The following is a 16,070-nucleotide window of genomic DNA, read 5'->3' as shown; positions in this document are numbered from 1 at the left end:
ATTAAGTGGCCAGTGACACAGAGTACACCTTGTAAAACTGAATTGGGATTCCATCCGGACCTAGTGACTTATCTGTTTTCAACTCTTTCAGTTGTTTCTCTACGCCAGGGATGCTTATTACTATGGCATCCATACGGGACTCTGTGCGATGGTAAAATGATGGTATATTTGTACGTTTCTTAAAAGTGGAATTTAAAACTTTAGCTTTCCTTTTGTTGTCTTCTACTGTCAAACCAGACTAGCCAGTGACTGGATGGAAGCCTTAGACCCGTTTAGAGATTTTACATAGGTATAGAGATTTTACATAGGTTGGGTATTTTTTGGGTTCTCTCCCAGATATTTAGTCAAGGTATGATGGTGGTAGCTGTTGGATGATTCGCACATAGATCTTTTCACAGACACGTGAATTTGTACTAATCTTTGCCTGTCGCCATTTGCACATCCTCTTTTGAAGCTAGAGTGCAACAGCCTTTGCTTCCTCAGCAGTTTCTGAATTTCTTTATTAAACCATGGTGGGTCTTTTCATCATTAATTCAGTTACTAAGCACATACTTGTCCAATGCATGATTTACAATCTGTTCAAACTTTTTCCACAATTTCCCTATAGGCAACTTTCTGGAACTAAATAATTGCTGTTCATTGTCTGAGTGTGATACTAACAACTGCTTATCTGCTCTTTCTAGCAGAAACACTCTCCTAGGCATCTTGGCTCATTTATTAATTTCCATAACCATAGTTGCTATGATGCTATTGTGATCACTAATCCCAGTCTCAATACTGACACAATCGATAAGGTCCAGCTTATTTCTAGCTACAAGGTCCAAGGTACTCCTATTGCATGTGGGCTGCTGAACTAGCTGCTCAAGACAGTTTTTGGAAAATGTGTTCAAAGCTACTTCACAAGATTGTCTTTCTGTGTGCCCTGCAATGAATCCATACATGTCCCATTCTGTACTCAGTTGATTAAAGTTGCCACCAACTAATATATCAAGATCTGGGTATTTATGCACAACAGACCATAGACTTTCTTTGAACATCTCTAGAACTATCACAGTGGATTAGTGTAGTCAGTAAAGACATCCAGCAATTAACTTGGTTTCACCTAGACCTGTTGTGTGTGACCAGATAACTCCAGTATTGCATTTAATTTCAACCTCAGTAGAGAGAACATTTCTCCCAACTGCAATGAACACTCCCCCCTCCTACAGCATCTAATCTCTCTTTCCAATAAATATTCCAAGATTCACTAAATATTTTGGAGCTTTTTATTTGGGTTTTAGCCAGTTTGTCCCAAGAATAATTTGAGGTTGGGAACTTTCCTGGAGAGCAGTAAATTTGAGAACTTTGTTGTGAATACTTCAACAGTTTACTGATAAAACTTTTTCATTTGAACTGTCTTTACTCTGAATGCAATCTGATTTCCCTAGATGTGTATGGACCAGTGTGTGTTATTGAGAGTACCTCAGACTACTGCCTAGTCTAATAAACCCCTTGTGGACTCCACAAGTACTCTGCTATACGAGTAGCTGCTCCCTTTGTGTGGTGCAATCCTGACCTATCAAGGGGAGTCCTACAAATCCCCAGCCAATAATGCAGGTCCAGAAATCTGCAGCCAAGACAGTCACAGAGGTGACGAAGTCCTTGGTTGACATCGTCTACCAAAGGACCGCAATCAGCTCTGGGAAAAATGCAGCACATTGCGAGCTCTGCTTGCACCTTGCGTGCGAGGATAGCCCTCTTTACAACCTTTGCCATCCACCTGTAAGATCTGAGGATGGCCTCAGAACCCACGCGACAGGTGTCGTCGTTGCTGCCAATGTGAGCGACAACTTGCATATGATTGCACCCTGTATGCTCAGTAGCTGCAACAAGGCTGCCTCCACATCGCAGACGAGGCCCCTCGGCAGACATACCGAGAGAACAATGGCTTTCTTTCCAGCCTTGAACACTATCTTCCTAAAGGGCTCTGTAACACGTGTAACATTGGAGCTCCCAATAAGTGGTAAACCGCTGACCACGTGTGCTTGCTCAGACCCTGCTGAAGGAACAGCCACCTGCTCTCTCACAGGGTGAATAGGCGAGGACATATGGCCATCCTCCATGTTGGCCCCCCGTCTCAAGGGATGCAAACACATTACTACCTGCCACTCCCCTGCGGGTACACTAGAAGGTGACATGGCAGTAGAGCCTGTGAGCGAAACAAGTGATGCCTGAGGTGTCCCATGCAACGCCCCAGAATCTCCACCACTGCTACACCTCAAGGCGGTAGCCTGAAGGTGACTTTTTACAGTCAAAGCCACATTGAACTGTTCGCGAACTGTGTCCAGTTCTTCCTGCATCCGCACTTGGCAGGCACACATCCTACTCGTATTAACAGTACTAACTGAAGGATAAACAGTAAACGCTGGCAGAAAACTAGATAAGCAACTTGTTACCCCCCTGACATGTGACCAAGTGATGCTGCTACATCAATGAGCTATATAGCTAGCTGTTCAGAAGAAATGACAGCTGAGCTACATACTTCTTGAATTCACTCTTACAGCTAGCAAAAACCTTCCTTAATACCCAAACACAAACAAACAAATTATACTATTAAAAAAACACAGAAGAAGCTAAATATGTAACTTGATTTGCTGGAGATGTGTGACTGGTGATAGCTGGCACTGAACTGGCCGGCTAACTGCTGATTACAATGGTCACAAGTCTCAAAACAAACAGCTGAGTAACTACTGCGCTACTGATTAATTGAATAAACATTTACAAAATGCGAGATTAAACTCTGACAATCTGAGGCTAGAGGTATACTGAATATTTACTGTTTGCAAGGATCATGGAATAGAGTAAATAAAGTGGCACTAGTGACTTCTGAAGCAGAAAACTACACTCGAAAGTAAACTCACTCAAAACAAAAGATTGAACAGTATGCAAATTCTTGCAACAAAAATATATAGCACTACTAAAAACTGCTAAATAATCAGTTACTGTTTACTTCTGTTCAGAAGTAAGTTAGAACAGCACCAGACTAAATGATGTAAACAAACTGTGTACAGCCGATAAGCAGCAGCAGCAGTTGCTGCTGCTGCTGCTGCTGCTGATCTCCGCTCTACACTGAGGCTAAACTTTAATTTCTTTTTCAAATTTCTCCCCGGTTTCCTTTGCAGCTTGCTCAATATACAGATTAAATAACATCGGGAATAGTATACAACCTTCACTTCGCTTTCGTGCTCTTGGACTCTAATAACTGGCATCTGATTTCTGTAAAAGTTAAGTTAGTTGCTGCCTGTATTTTAGCCCTGCTACTTTCAGAATTTTGAAGAGTGTTTTCCAGTCAACATTTTCAAAATCAACAAAAGCAGTAACCGCAGGTTTTTTTTTTTTTTTTTTTTTTCCACCGACCTATCTTCTGAGATACGTCATAGGGTCAGTACTGCTCTGCTTCTCTGGAACTCAAACTGATCTTCCTCAAGGTTGGTCTCTACCAGTTTTTCCTTTTTCTGTAAATAATTCATATGAGAATTTGCAACCTTGATTATAAATGAAACTGCTGGTTTGGTAGTATTCACACCTGTCAGCACCTGCTTTCTTTGAAACAGGAATTATTGTATTCATCCTGAAGTCTGAGGGTAGGTCACCTGTCTCGTATATCTTGCGCAAGTGGAATAATTTTGATATTCAAGTTGTAGCTCTCTGTTGAGTCTGTGTTTGCTGACATAAATTTGTTTTTGGACAAGTTCTGCCTTTAGCAAACACAATTTTTTCTTGTCTTTACCCAGATATATTTCGCTGAAGTAAAGCATCACCAGTTAATTTTTTATTTTCTTCTGATTAAATATCAGGACAAGCGTTCTTTAAATTTCACTTTTTAAGAAAGATACCGAATACAGAAATCCACAAGAACCATAATGTGGCAAAACTTTCAATATAAAAAATATTGTATGTCTTCAAATTTGTGAATACTGTTCTTAAAAACTGAAATTTCTATATATATAGTTAGTAAAGAACAGTTTTCCTGTTATTTAATAGAAAGAAAATAAAATCCCAACAGATGGTGCTGTAATTTCAGTATAACGTGTCTGGATAAAAGGATGAAAAACCTATTTGCTCAAGGTGGAACTTATCGAAAACCAAATTTATTTGTAAGCAAACATGGACACGAGAGTGCACTTAAAGCTCAAGATGAGTATTTCAGTGCCATGCCAGGGATTTCTGAGTAAGTTCTACAACAAATTCTGAAACTGCATCAAAGTGTTCTAAGCATAAGATTCAAGAGAATCTGTCTTTCATGTAGTGTAATATTTATATTTATAGATGTCAGTGTGAACAGTATGTTACCTGTAGCTCAAAAAGTCAAGCACAAAGCGGAAATTGGCTGCACTGAAACAGGAAGTTTGATGCTTACATACCAGTAAGCAGGAACTTAGTGTCCAACTGTTCAAAATTCATCTGGAACTAGAGAATCTCACCAGAATCTCTGAAATATTTAGTGACATTATGAAAACAGGCAAACAAAATACAGAAATGGTAATAAAAATAAAATGGACACAAAACAACGAAAACTAAACACACTTTTAAAACAGCACAAAATGGTTTATTACAGAAACAGAAGGCAAACAAACCACATGCATTCTATAAACATCCACTCATCCTTACTGACATACAAGTCACCAACCAGGAACTAGAAATAGGACCTAAATACAGTGTCAGCACACACACACTACACAAGAGAATGATGAAAGGAACAGTAACTTAAACTTTAATGCAGGTGTGACAAGAGAGTGAGTTGCAGAACAACTTAGATACATAGTAAAGGAAAACATATTGACAGGAACAACAAGTGAAGGAAAGAATCCAGGAGAATAATTAATAAACTTAGAAACAACAGAGCTATCATCACAAAAGCAACCAAGGGTAACACCATGATAATAATGAAACAGGAGGAATACAAAAATAAAACCCTAAAATTTCTGGAAGACAGCAACAGGGTAAAGCTAACCTCTGACCCAACACAAAATTACCAAAAAATGCAGATACACACAGACTGAATAATACTCCACTCAACGAAGACAACTACAAAGGTGAACTACAGAAAATCAAACAAATAGCTGTGGAGAATGGGTACAACACAAATGTTAGACAAATTGAATTGCAAAATTAAAACAAAAGTGAAAGGTACATGTGACACAAAAACACACACACACACACACACACACACACACACACACACACACACACACAAATGAACACACAAACCAGAAGCTCCCACAAGAAGAAACAAAGTGGTACACTGCCACTTACCTCAACAAAGCTGCTAACAGGATAGGCAACATACTACAAATCAAGGACTAAAAATAGCCTACAGAACAGATAACCCAATGCAGAGAAAACTAAGGACAGCCAATACCAACACAGACAACACGGCTCATCTGGTATTTATCAACTGACATGTCAGGACTGCAGTTCAATTTATATTGGTCAGACAAGCAGAAGTTTCAGTATTAGGTGCATGGAAAACAGAAGAGCAGTGAAAAGTAACAGCTGTCAATTCTACATTTGCAGAATACCTCATGGGTCTTGACCAGAGACCAACAGAAATCGACACCAACTCAAAAATTCTCAAATGTGGCAACAGCCCACACAAAAAATACTAATAGAGGAAAAATATGAAATACAGGAAGCCATAGTTGAAGGAAAATAAATAAATGGACAAAGAGCTCTCTGCCATGTAACTACGTTCTCTGCCCTCAAAGAACCCATAAAACACATGCACGCATAAACCCCCCCCCCCCCCCCCCACACACACACACACACAGAGAGAGAGAGAGAGAGAGAGAGAGAGAGAGAGAGAGAGAGAGTTCTTCCACTCAAAAATAATGTTAACCACAACATTTCCAGTTTTAAAATTAGTGATGTAAGTAACTTCTGCATTAAGTTGTGTATAATTGTAGATCACAAACTGTGAAAGCAAAAAGTTATAATGCAAAATACAGTAAACCATATAAATCGCAGCATATTTTTAAAATTGTCTGTTTTTAAATTTGAGAATACCTTTCTTAAAAACTGAAATTTCAGTATGTATACAGATAGTAAATAGCAATTTTCCAGTTATTTAATAGAAGGAAAATGAGAAACCTGCTAATGATGCTGTAACTCCAGCGAAACGTGGCTGGGTAAAAAGAAGAAAAATTATGTTTGCTCAAAGTGGAACTAATCCAGAAACAAATTTATTGGTATAATTTTGTCACAGCAGGCTCTCTCAAGGACCTCAATAATTCTGAGGGAATGTTGTCTTCTCCAAGGGCCTTGTTTCCACTTAGCTTTTTCAATGCTTTGTCAAATTCTTCTCGCAGTAGATCATCTTTTGTCTCATCTTTACATACTTTCTCTTCTTCTTCTTCTTCTTCTTCTTCTTCTTCTTCTTCTTCTTTTTATAATGTCCTCAAGTTTGTTTCCATTATATATACCTTCTATATAATCCTTTCAGCTTTCCTCTATTTGCTTGTGACTGGCTTGTCGTCTGAGCTATTGATATCCATAAAGTTGCTTCTCTCTTCTCCAAAGGTCTCTTTGAATTTTCCTATAGGCAGCATTAATCTTTCTCTAAGTTATTCATGCTTCTACAGCCTTACATTTGTTCTCTAGCCATTTCTGCTTCTGTCAGTCTTATTTTTAGGCCACTTGCATTCCCTTTCGCTGCTTCATTTGCTATATTTTTATATTTTCTCCTTCATCCGTTAAATTCAGTATCTCCTGAGTTACCTTATTTACTCGAATCTAAGCCGCACTTTTTTTCCGGTTTTTGTAATCCAAAAAGCCGCCTGCGGCTTAGAATCGAGTGCAAAGCAAGTGGAAGTTCTGAAAAATGTTGGTAGGTGCCACCACAACTAACTTCTGCCGTCGAATATATGTAGCGCTACACAGGCGTGCTTTGTAGGCACAAAGACAAATACTGGCGCCAAAACCTCCGCGTCAGTAAATAAATTTTTTAAAAAAAGGTGGAAGACGAGCTTTTTTCCTCCGCCCCGAGTTTTGACCACTGCATTTTCATACATTATCCAACGAAGTAAATACAAATTCCGTATTGTCCATCTTCGAATGTAGCAGAATTTCAATGTACTACGAGAATCCGACATGCAAGACTGTTTGGGATGTTTGTCAATATGGCCAACTCTACTTTCTGAATTTTTTCCTACCTGTGAGAAGAGATGGTTGCTAATAGGAACCTGATGAAATGTGAATCACATGCAGTATTCTCTTCACCATAAGAATAATACGAATATCAACATTTTGCCATGTATTCTTTCGTGTTTGCTGCTCTCTCATTTAAATCCTGTCTGCCTAATAAACTACGAAACTAGAGTGAGACAACAGCAAACGCGGAAGAATATACGTATTGTGTCATGTTTATATTCGCATTATTCTTATGCCTAATAGTGATACAGTCAGAAATGAAGCACGGCAACTCACTAGATTTTTAATTCTAAGATGAGTAATTTCTGTGCGGAATTTGATGTACTAAAGAAGCGGCCGCAAAGATTTTCAAACGGAGAAACATTTTCGCCTAACTCTCGTTCAGAACATGTTCTATCATAGGCAGTCTATTATTTGGTTCTTGTTGATCATTATCAAAGAAAGCAGCAGTGTAAGTAACAACAAATAGCAGTCTCTTGCCATTGTTTCGCTAATGAGACGATTACTCTCTCTTTTTTTTTTTTGAATTGTAAGCGGCGGTAGCGCGCACAAAAGCAAGCCATGCCGCGAGCGATGACAGGCCGTAAACACGCACTATCAGTATGCGACAAACAATACGTGACACAGTACAGTAATGCATTTTCAGCTTTGAGTGACGTGAACACCTATAACAAAGAAAACAGCACTTATCAGATCAAAGCAAAATAAGCAATCGATTCAAACCAGACGAAGCACGTGAAAAAGGAAGGGTACCCGTATAAATACGGACGGAGCGCCTGACGCATAGCAATGGCTACCCGGTAAAGCTTAACTGCTAAGCTTACGACTCGAACCAAACTACTGTAGCTCTATCGTCATTCATTCGTCCTAAATTGTGTCTCATATTACAATAGACCAACTTTGTTTCGATTTGGAGGTGCGGCCTAAAACTTTACTCTCCCCTTGAATTTCGAGTCTCAAATTTCCGGTGCGGCCTAGATTCGGGAAATTTTTTTTCCTTTATTTCGAGTCTCATTTTTCAGGTGCGGCTTAGATTCGAGTGCGCCTTAGATTCGAATAAATACGGTAACCAGGGATGTCTACTAGACCTTGTCTTATCACTTAATCCAACCTCTGCTACCTTCTCTATTTCATCTCTCAAAGCTACCCCATTTTTCTTCTATTGTACTCCTTTCCTTAGCTTCAGTCCAATGTTACCTGACACTATCTCTGAAACTCTAAGCTATCTCTTGTTCCTTCAGTTTATCCAGGTCCCATCTCTGTAACTCCTTAGCATAATGATATTTTTCCAAATTATGTTCCAGAAAATATTTTTTATTAATGAAAAACATTATGAATGACATTGTACACAGACATATAAAGAGAGCTTTTAAAGCTTAAAATAATGAGTTATAAAATTTTGAAGACCATCAATAATGAAATCCTGAGTATGCACGTTCACTGGACAGTGAATAAAATATCCTGAAACTTGAATTAATTTTTTAGTTTCTGTGTAGCAATGAAGTCTAACCATGTATTTCACAACTATTTCCTGTTAACGTAAATCTTGGAGGAGCTGGCTGGAGCACAGTGGATATATTTATTTTTTTACCACTGGTGAGCATTTGTCACTCAACTGATGAATCATTGACGCTTTCAGTCTCTAATGAAGTAACATCACATTCTTCTTCACTGTCTGAGCTGCTAAATTCAATGTCAAACTCAGGATCACTATAGCTGTCCTTTTTTTGAAAGCCTTGCCAAAACAACAATACAGGAGAGAGACAGAGTGCATTTTGTTTTTGAGTATCTAAAGCTGCACACAGTAAAGACGATACATAGTGGCAACCACCTCAACCAAAATATGGCACCTGGGGTACAAATGTAGTGCCAGATGCATTTTAGCTGCCGAACACTTGACTATCAGTATTGGAATGGTTCTAATCGGGGTTTTTATATTTTTGGATGTGTGTTCTTAAGAGTCAAAAAGGACTTTCCAACTTTGGAATAGTACAGGATGTATCAAAAAGGACTTAACAACTTCGAAAATTCATATAAATTAATTCATAGTTCCTACAGAGGTGACTGTAGTGTCAATTTGTAGGGAAGTACATCAAGTCTTTACTTGTGTAGTCCGCTTGTGCAGAATTGCACCGTAAGGGGTGCTAGTGGAAGTTGCATTAAAGATGATGCCTTCACTGGACCCGAGTGTGCTAGCTGTATGTTTTGGTTTGGAGAATCAAAGTTGGCAAAAATAGTTCAGTGTAATTTCTGTACCAAGTACACTAAAGATCCTCCTAGTAGGCCTACAATTTATGAGTGTCATAAATGTTTTGTAGAAACAGGGTGCTCGGTAAGACATGGAAAATCGTCAGGTCACCCAAGCATACCTGACAAAGTTGTTGAGCGAGTGAGAAACGTTTTGTCAACAGCCCTACGAAATCGACCCGCCGTGCATCTCATGAACTGCAAATCCCACGTATGACTGTTTGGCGTGTGTTGAGAAACTGTTTGCATTTGAAATTGTACAGATTAACGATCGTACAAGCAATGACACACAAATTTGCTCCCAAGAACTTCTGTGTGGATATGTTAAATCGATTACATGAGGATGAACATTTCTTGTACAAAATCATCTTTTCTGATGAGTCGACTTTCCGCTTAAGTGGCAAGGTTAACACAAATAACTGTAGGATTTCGGGCGGTGAAAATCCACATCAAACATTGCAACATGTTCGTGATAACCCTAAACTGAATGTTTTTTGTGCACTGAGCAAGAAAAAGTGTACTGCCCCTTTTTTCCATGAGAGAACCATAAACAGGATAGTGTACCTGGATATGTTACAACAAACAGTTTTTGATACCACAGATTGAGGAGGATGACCAAGAACGAAATGTTTACTTCAAGAAAGAGGGTGCACCACCCCACTATCTGGCTGACGTCATGGGATTTTCTTTGGGACCGCTTTCTAGGTCAATGGATTGGCTGTGATGCGACAATTGCATGGCCCCCTTGTTCTCCAGACCTGACACCACTCTTATTTTTTTCTTATAGGGATTCATCAAGGATACTGTGTTTGTACATCCTGTGCCAGCTTCCCTACCTGAACTTAGAGCAAGAATTTATGCCGCCACTGAGCAAGTTGCACCTGCAATGCTACAGCGAGTTTTGGAAGAAACTGACTTTCAATTTAGGATGTGTGCTGGATAATCAACGGAAGCCACATACAACATCTTTAGTTTAAGGTAAACAAAACTTGATGTGTTTCCCTACAAAAAAACACTAAACCAAACCTCTATATCTTCCTTCAATAAATTGATATGAATTTTTAAAGTTGTAAAGTCTATTTGAAACACCCTTTATAGAAATTCATTGAGATAACTTACGGAATCAGTAAATGTGTTATTTTATAGCAAACAACCTCAAGTTTGATTCACGTAGTACATCAGTACCCCATTCTGCCACAGTGAGTGCCAGAGCAGTGCATAGTTAAAATGACTACTTTAGCTGGTGCAGAGTATGCTCGCTGTGTGTTTGGTTTTAAGAAACAAACTCTGCAATAACTGTTTAGCATAAATTTCGTACTGAATACATTAAAGAACCTCCAATCAGGCCTACAATTTACTCTTTGCACAAGAACTTTGTTGAGGTGGGTTGTTTACTGTGACATGATAAATCATGAGGTTACCCGCATATTGAGTATTATGTCAAAAAGGTTAGGAAGGACTTTGCCCACAGTTCACATAACTCGGTGCAACTTGCCTCTCGCAAGATTGGCATTCCACAAAAGACTGTTTGGTGAGTAATATGTAGATATCTACACTTGAAACCATACAGATTCACAATGGCACAGCACGTTAGTGATGCAGATGGGGTTGCTCATGAGGGAATTCTGTGCAGAAGTTTTGTATCAGATAGAGGACAATGAGACATCCGTGAACACAATAATCTTCAGCGATGAATCAACATTTAATGTCAGTGGCATAGTGAACACCCACAATTGCAGAATATTGGGCAGCAAAACTCCACTTGCAACCCAGGAAGATGTTCGTGACAGCGCTAAAGTTAACTTTTTTATTATTATTTTTTTAATTTGGGGCCTTAGCAAATTGAAAGTATATGGCCCTTTCTTCTTCATGGAGAAAACTGTCACTGGTATTGTGTATCTGGATATGCTTGAAAACTTTTTAATTTCACAGATTGATGAAGATGACCGAGATGGGATGGTTTACTACCAGCAAGATGGTGCATCACGTCGTTTTCTCATGGAAGTTTGAGGTTTCCTCGATAATTGCTTCCCAGGTTGGTGGATTTACCGTAAAGGTCCAGTTGCATGGCCACCTCTCTGGGGTTGCATTAAAGACCATGTGTGTGTTCCTCCCCTACCAAACAGTTTAGCTGGCCTGAAAAATCAAATCTACAGTGCCATTGCACAAGTTACACCCGATTTGCTGCTTCGAGTCTGGGAAGGAATTGACTACCGGTGGGATGTTTGTCGCATCACAAATGGTAATCACATTGGATCAAAGTGACACGTGACACATCTACTGATTCTGTAAGTTACCTCAATAAATTTGTACATCATTCCAAAGTTGTACAGTCCATTTTGCCTCACCCAGTGTAATCAGTGTGAAATCTTCCAATGTCCCCAGGTCCCTTCCATGTATACATCATCCTTTTATGACTCTTAAACCAAGTGTTAGCATTGCATAAATTATACTCTGTGCATGATTTTACAGGTGGTTTCCCCTTTCATTCCTTTCATCCAGTCCATGTTCTACTAGTTTCCTTGCCTTCCTTTTCCTGATAACAAATTTGCCACTCATCACAGATAAATTAATGAGCGGAGTAATTTACTTTATCTCATCATACATTCTTTTAATCCCTTTTTCATCTGCAGAGCTATTGGGCATAAAAACTTGGACTACTGTGGTGGGTGTCAGCTTCTTGTCTGTTTTGGCTATGATAATTTTTTCACTATGCTGTTCATGGAGGTTACCTGCATTCCTGTTTTCATTATTAGGTTTGCGCATGCAAATGCCCCCATCTGGTTTCGTGTTGACAATCCTGTACTAACCTGACCAAAAGTCCTGCTCGTCCTACCGAAACACGTAATTAATTTGTACTATATCTAATTTCAACCTATCCCTTTCCCTTTGTAAATTCTTGTACTCGATTAAGGGATCTAAAATTCCACACTGTGGCCCGTAGAATATCAGTCTTAGTTTCCCTGATGATGACATCCTCCTAAGTAACCATCTGCCCAGAGATCCAAATGGGGGGGACCCTTTTACCTCCATAACATTTTACCAAGGAGGCTGTCATCATCATCATTAAGCTATACAATAGAGCTGCATGCCTTTGGAGAAAAATGATCCTGGCTATAGTTCCTCTTGCTTTTAGCCATTTGCATTACCAGTACAGGAAAATCATATTTGCTAGAAGGTCAGATCAGTCAATCTTTGCAACTGCTACCCTTGAAACTACTGAATAGGGTGCTGTCCCTTTTCAGGAACTGTGGGCTAATCCTTCAGGCCTCTCCAATCTGTGAAATCAATCACTGCTGCTGGGTAACATTGAATACGGCATTGTTTTACCCTGTGCATTGTAACATGTTTAGATCCTCCTTGGCACACTGTTCACAAGGTGACGATGAATGTGTAGTTAAAATATTGTTGGATAGCTGGACAATAGGTTAAGGATCTATTTCCGATACGTCAAAGCTCTCAAATTATTGTAGATATTCATGAGAGGTGTCCAACATCTGTACATGACACTAGCCCAAAACATGACTGACTTATATCCCAGCTGAGCCTGTGGGACTCTATACCTGTCATGTGCATTGATACCTGACCACTTCCATATTGTCCTGTGACAATTATCAGGTTTTGGACAAATCCTGCACTTGGCTGTCAAGGGAATCTGACATCATTGATTGAGATTTTTTCCAGGTGTTCTCTTCCCGACAGTCTTTGTGCATCATTTTGTGGTGGGTTTGTAGTGTTGTTCATGATGGACACCAAGAGGCTGAATTAAACATGTGGAACATGTGGAGATGGTTGTGTAATGTCTGGAGTACCAAAGCCATCCTATTTGCCTAAAAAAAAAAAAAAGCAGCACACTTTCCTGTTGCATTCTCTTTGGGGAACATACGAGCCATTTCTGTTGCATTCTCCTTGGGGAACATATGAGCCATGATTTGTAGGTAATGGTCATCAGTGGGTGCTGACCACAGGAGACCACTATCAGACAGATCTGAAGTGTTTTGGATCTGATGAGAGTGGTTGAATGTTTGAATGAGGTCACTGTGGTGTTCAGACTCAGCAGGCAACTTCTCATACTGACGACCCTTTCCGTTAAGTGATATTGCACGCATGATTTAAGTCTGACAGGAGCCTTCAAGGTATTATTTGGATGGACTGAACCTTGTCTACAAGCCACATTATCCCATTAATCATTGGAGGCCCACCCTACTGTACTGAACTGCACTAAGAATTCTGGTTTTCTTCTATTTCCATTACACAGGTGACTGTACATAGTGTTTTCCTATTGTCAGAAGTAAACACAAACTATGCAAGTCATGAGGGTGATACATAATTTTTCCCAGAAATTTATAATATGACAGAGAATTTGCTCCACTTCTAGCAAATGTTTATCAGTGGTTGTTGGAGCAATGATCCATTACAAATAAGAGGGAAGTAGTGGTGGTTGTTCTAATATTTTTGATAACTTTTTGGGGACCAAAATTTCTCTCAAAGAATCCACAGGGATATTATAAACAGCTGTCTAGTGAAACTCGGCTTGTTCCGTCCATTCATGAGTTCGAAAAGGCAGTAAGTTGTGGCCCTGGGGTTGATGCTGTATTCCTTAACTGCTAGAATCCGTTTGATGCAGTTATGTACCCTTCTGTAATGAACAAAATAAGGGTTGACAGACTGATGGATCTACTTTTTAAGATGATTAAAGGTTCCTTACCCAGTAGAAATTGGTGTACTGTTTTTAATCAAATGAAATTGTCAGGCATGAAAGTATCTTTGGGTATACTGCACAGGAGCAGAGCAACATTGTAACTGCTCATGATATGTGTAAGTGGTTGAGTGGATAATGTCGGAAGCTCCATGATGCTTTTTTACCAGATGACATTGTTGTATATAGGGAAGTTGCAACACTAGAAAATTGTTGTGAAATGTAGGAAAATTTGTTATTATTTGATTGTGCAATTGGTATTCTATTACTGGAAACAGTCACAACCATTAAATGGCTGGGAATATGCATCAGTAGCAATGTAAAGTGGAAATATACACATATAACTAATTGTAGGGAAGATAAATGCTGGCTTGAGATTCAGTGGAAAAAAATCTAAGGAAATGTAATCATCCACAAAGGACATAGCTTACAAAACACTTGTTCAACAGTTTCTGGGACCTTTGCCAGGTAGGATTAATAGGGGAGATGGGTAAGATCCAAAGTGAATGCTTAGCAATGTTTCCCATGATTTTTAATTTAGAAAACATTGTCACAGTTTCACATGAGCTAACACTAGGCCCAGACAGACATTGTGCACCACAAGTTACACCCTGGAGGGGAAAAAGTGGTCACAAGAAGGGCATCCGACCACATCTAACATTAGCATCTCCAATAAATAATATGTTGACACTGTGAAGGCACAGGATAAGGCCAGGCAGGAGAAGGAGAAGAATTTCGCGTGATTTATTTCTAATAAACTGGAAAGCATCACAAAGTGTACATGAAACACAAGTGGCAGAAACTACAAACGAGATGTTGAGCATTACAGAGGAACTTACTGTAAGAATTATGAGTGCATGTGTTCCAAGCTAAACTTAACAATGTGTTACTTTATTCTAAAAATACCCCATGAAATTACTACGACTGTAAAATCAGAAAAGTTTGAGCTTCTAAGTTGACTCATCGGCATTCTTTCTTCCTACACACTATCCACGTACAAAAGGAGATAAATGGTGATAATACGTAACATACAGTCTGCCACACACTTGCTGTATATAGATGTAGTTTCCTAAATGAAGTCTCCCTATTGTCTCATCTTACAATCAGCTTAAAAGAAGATTTTAATTTTTTACCTTCTGCTAGTTCTCCATTAAAAAAATCAAGATCATTTTAGATGCCAAGGCATTGCACTTTCTAATTTATGTAATTTAAACTAAAATAATTGTGTAATATGTTTCAAAGTTGCAAGCAAAGCAGTGAACTTTCTTTCCATGTTTTAGGTGCTTTCCTGTGGAGAACTGCCCTCCAGGAGTTGGTGACAAGCTCCTATTAAGACTGGCAGCCTGCAAGCTTGGCCTCCATGAAATAGCAAGACTACCTAAGAGAGCTATGCAGTTTGGGTCAAAAATTGCAGATAGTAAAGAAAATGGAAATGATGTATCTCATATTTTGCTGAATGGTACTGTACAACTAAAATAAAACTAGAAGTGATGAAGGAAAGAAATTGAATTCATAGTAATTGAAACCTTACATCTTTGGCATTTATGAAACATTTATGGCATTTATCAATTTTTTTAAAAAATTACGTCCTTTAGATGGCGTCATCCTGTACGAATACATTCGTGAAATCTGCTGTAGAGATTCCGCATTGACTGCTGCAACATCTCAGCTGGGATACTGTGAATTGCATCCCGAATTCTTTGTTTTAACTCGTCCACAGTTCTTGACCGAGTTGTGCAGATTTTGCTCTTGAGGTAGCCCCACAAGAAAAAATCACAGACATATAAATCTTGGCTATATGGGGGGGGGGGGGGGGGGGGCGGGGTACGTTAACGAATTGAGAGATCACACAGTTTATAACACTAACCTGTCGTGACACAAACTAATGTTACCCTCTGAGAGGATTTATAATTTTGACCGTGCGTGTGTCTAATGG

General features: G+C 39.1%; 1 protein-coding gene across 5 annotated transcripts in view; it reads left to right on the top strand.

Annotated features, from left to right (window-relative positions):
• The window catches only part of LOC126469678 (asparagine synthetase domain-containing protein 1), a 71,428-nt gene extending 55,796 nt beyond the window's left edge, over positions 1-15,632 (top strand). The window contains exons 7-9 of one of the 5 annotated variants that reach the window (XR_007586047.1): positions 11,368-11,470; positions 11,562-11,723; positions 15,415-15,548. Coding sequence is in view for 4 of the 5 variants with exons in the window: in XM_050096827.1 (XP_049952784.1) it covers positions 15,415-15,613 (199 nt within the window). In the remaining variant the exon portion in view is untranslated. Of the gene's footprint in view, positions 1-10,222; positions 10,414-11,367; positions 11,471-11,561; positions 11,724-15,414 lie in introns of those variants that run through there. The other 4 variants (XM_050096830.1, XM_050096829.1, XM_050096828.1 and 1 more) reach the window with 4 other exon arrangements.
• Positions 15,633-16,070: the final 438 nt, after the last annotated feature.

Source organism: Schistocerca serialis, chromosome 3 (genome assembly GCF_023864345.2).
Source record: "Schistocerca serialis cubense isolate TAMUIC-IGC-003099 chromosome 3, iqSchSeri2.2, whole genome shotgun sequence".
Classification (NCBI taxonomy): Eukaryota; Metazoa; Arthropoda; class Insecta; order Orthoptera; family Acrididae; genus Schistocerca; species Schistocerca serialis.
This window is presented reverse-complemented; position numbering and strand designations above follow the sequence as displayed.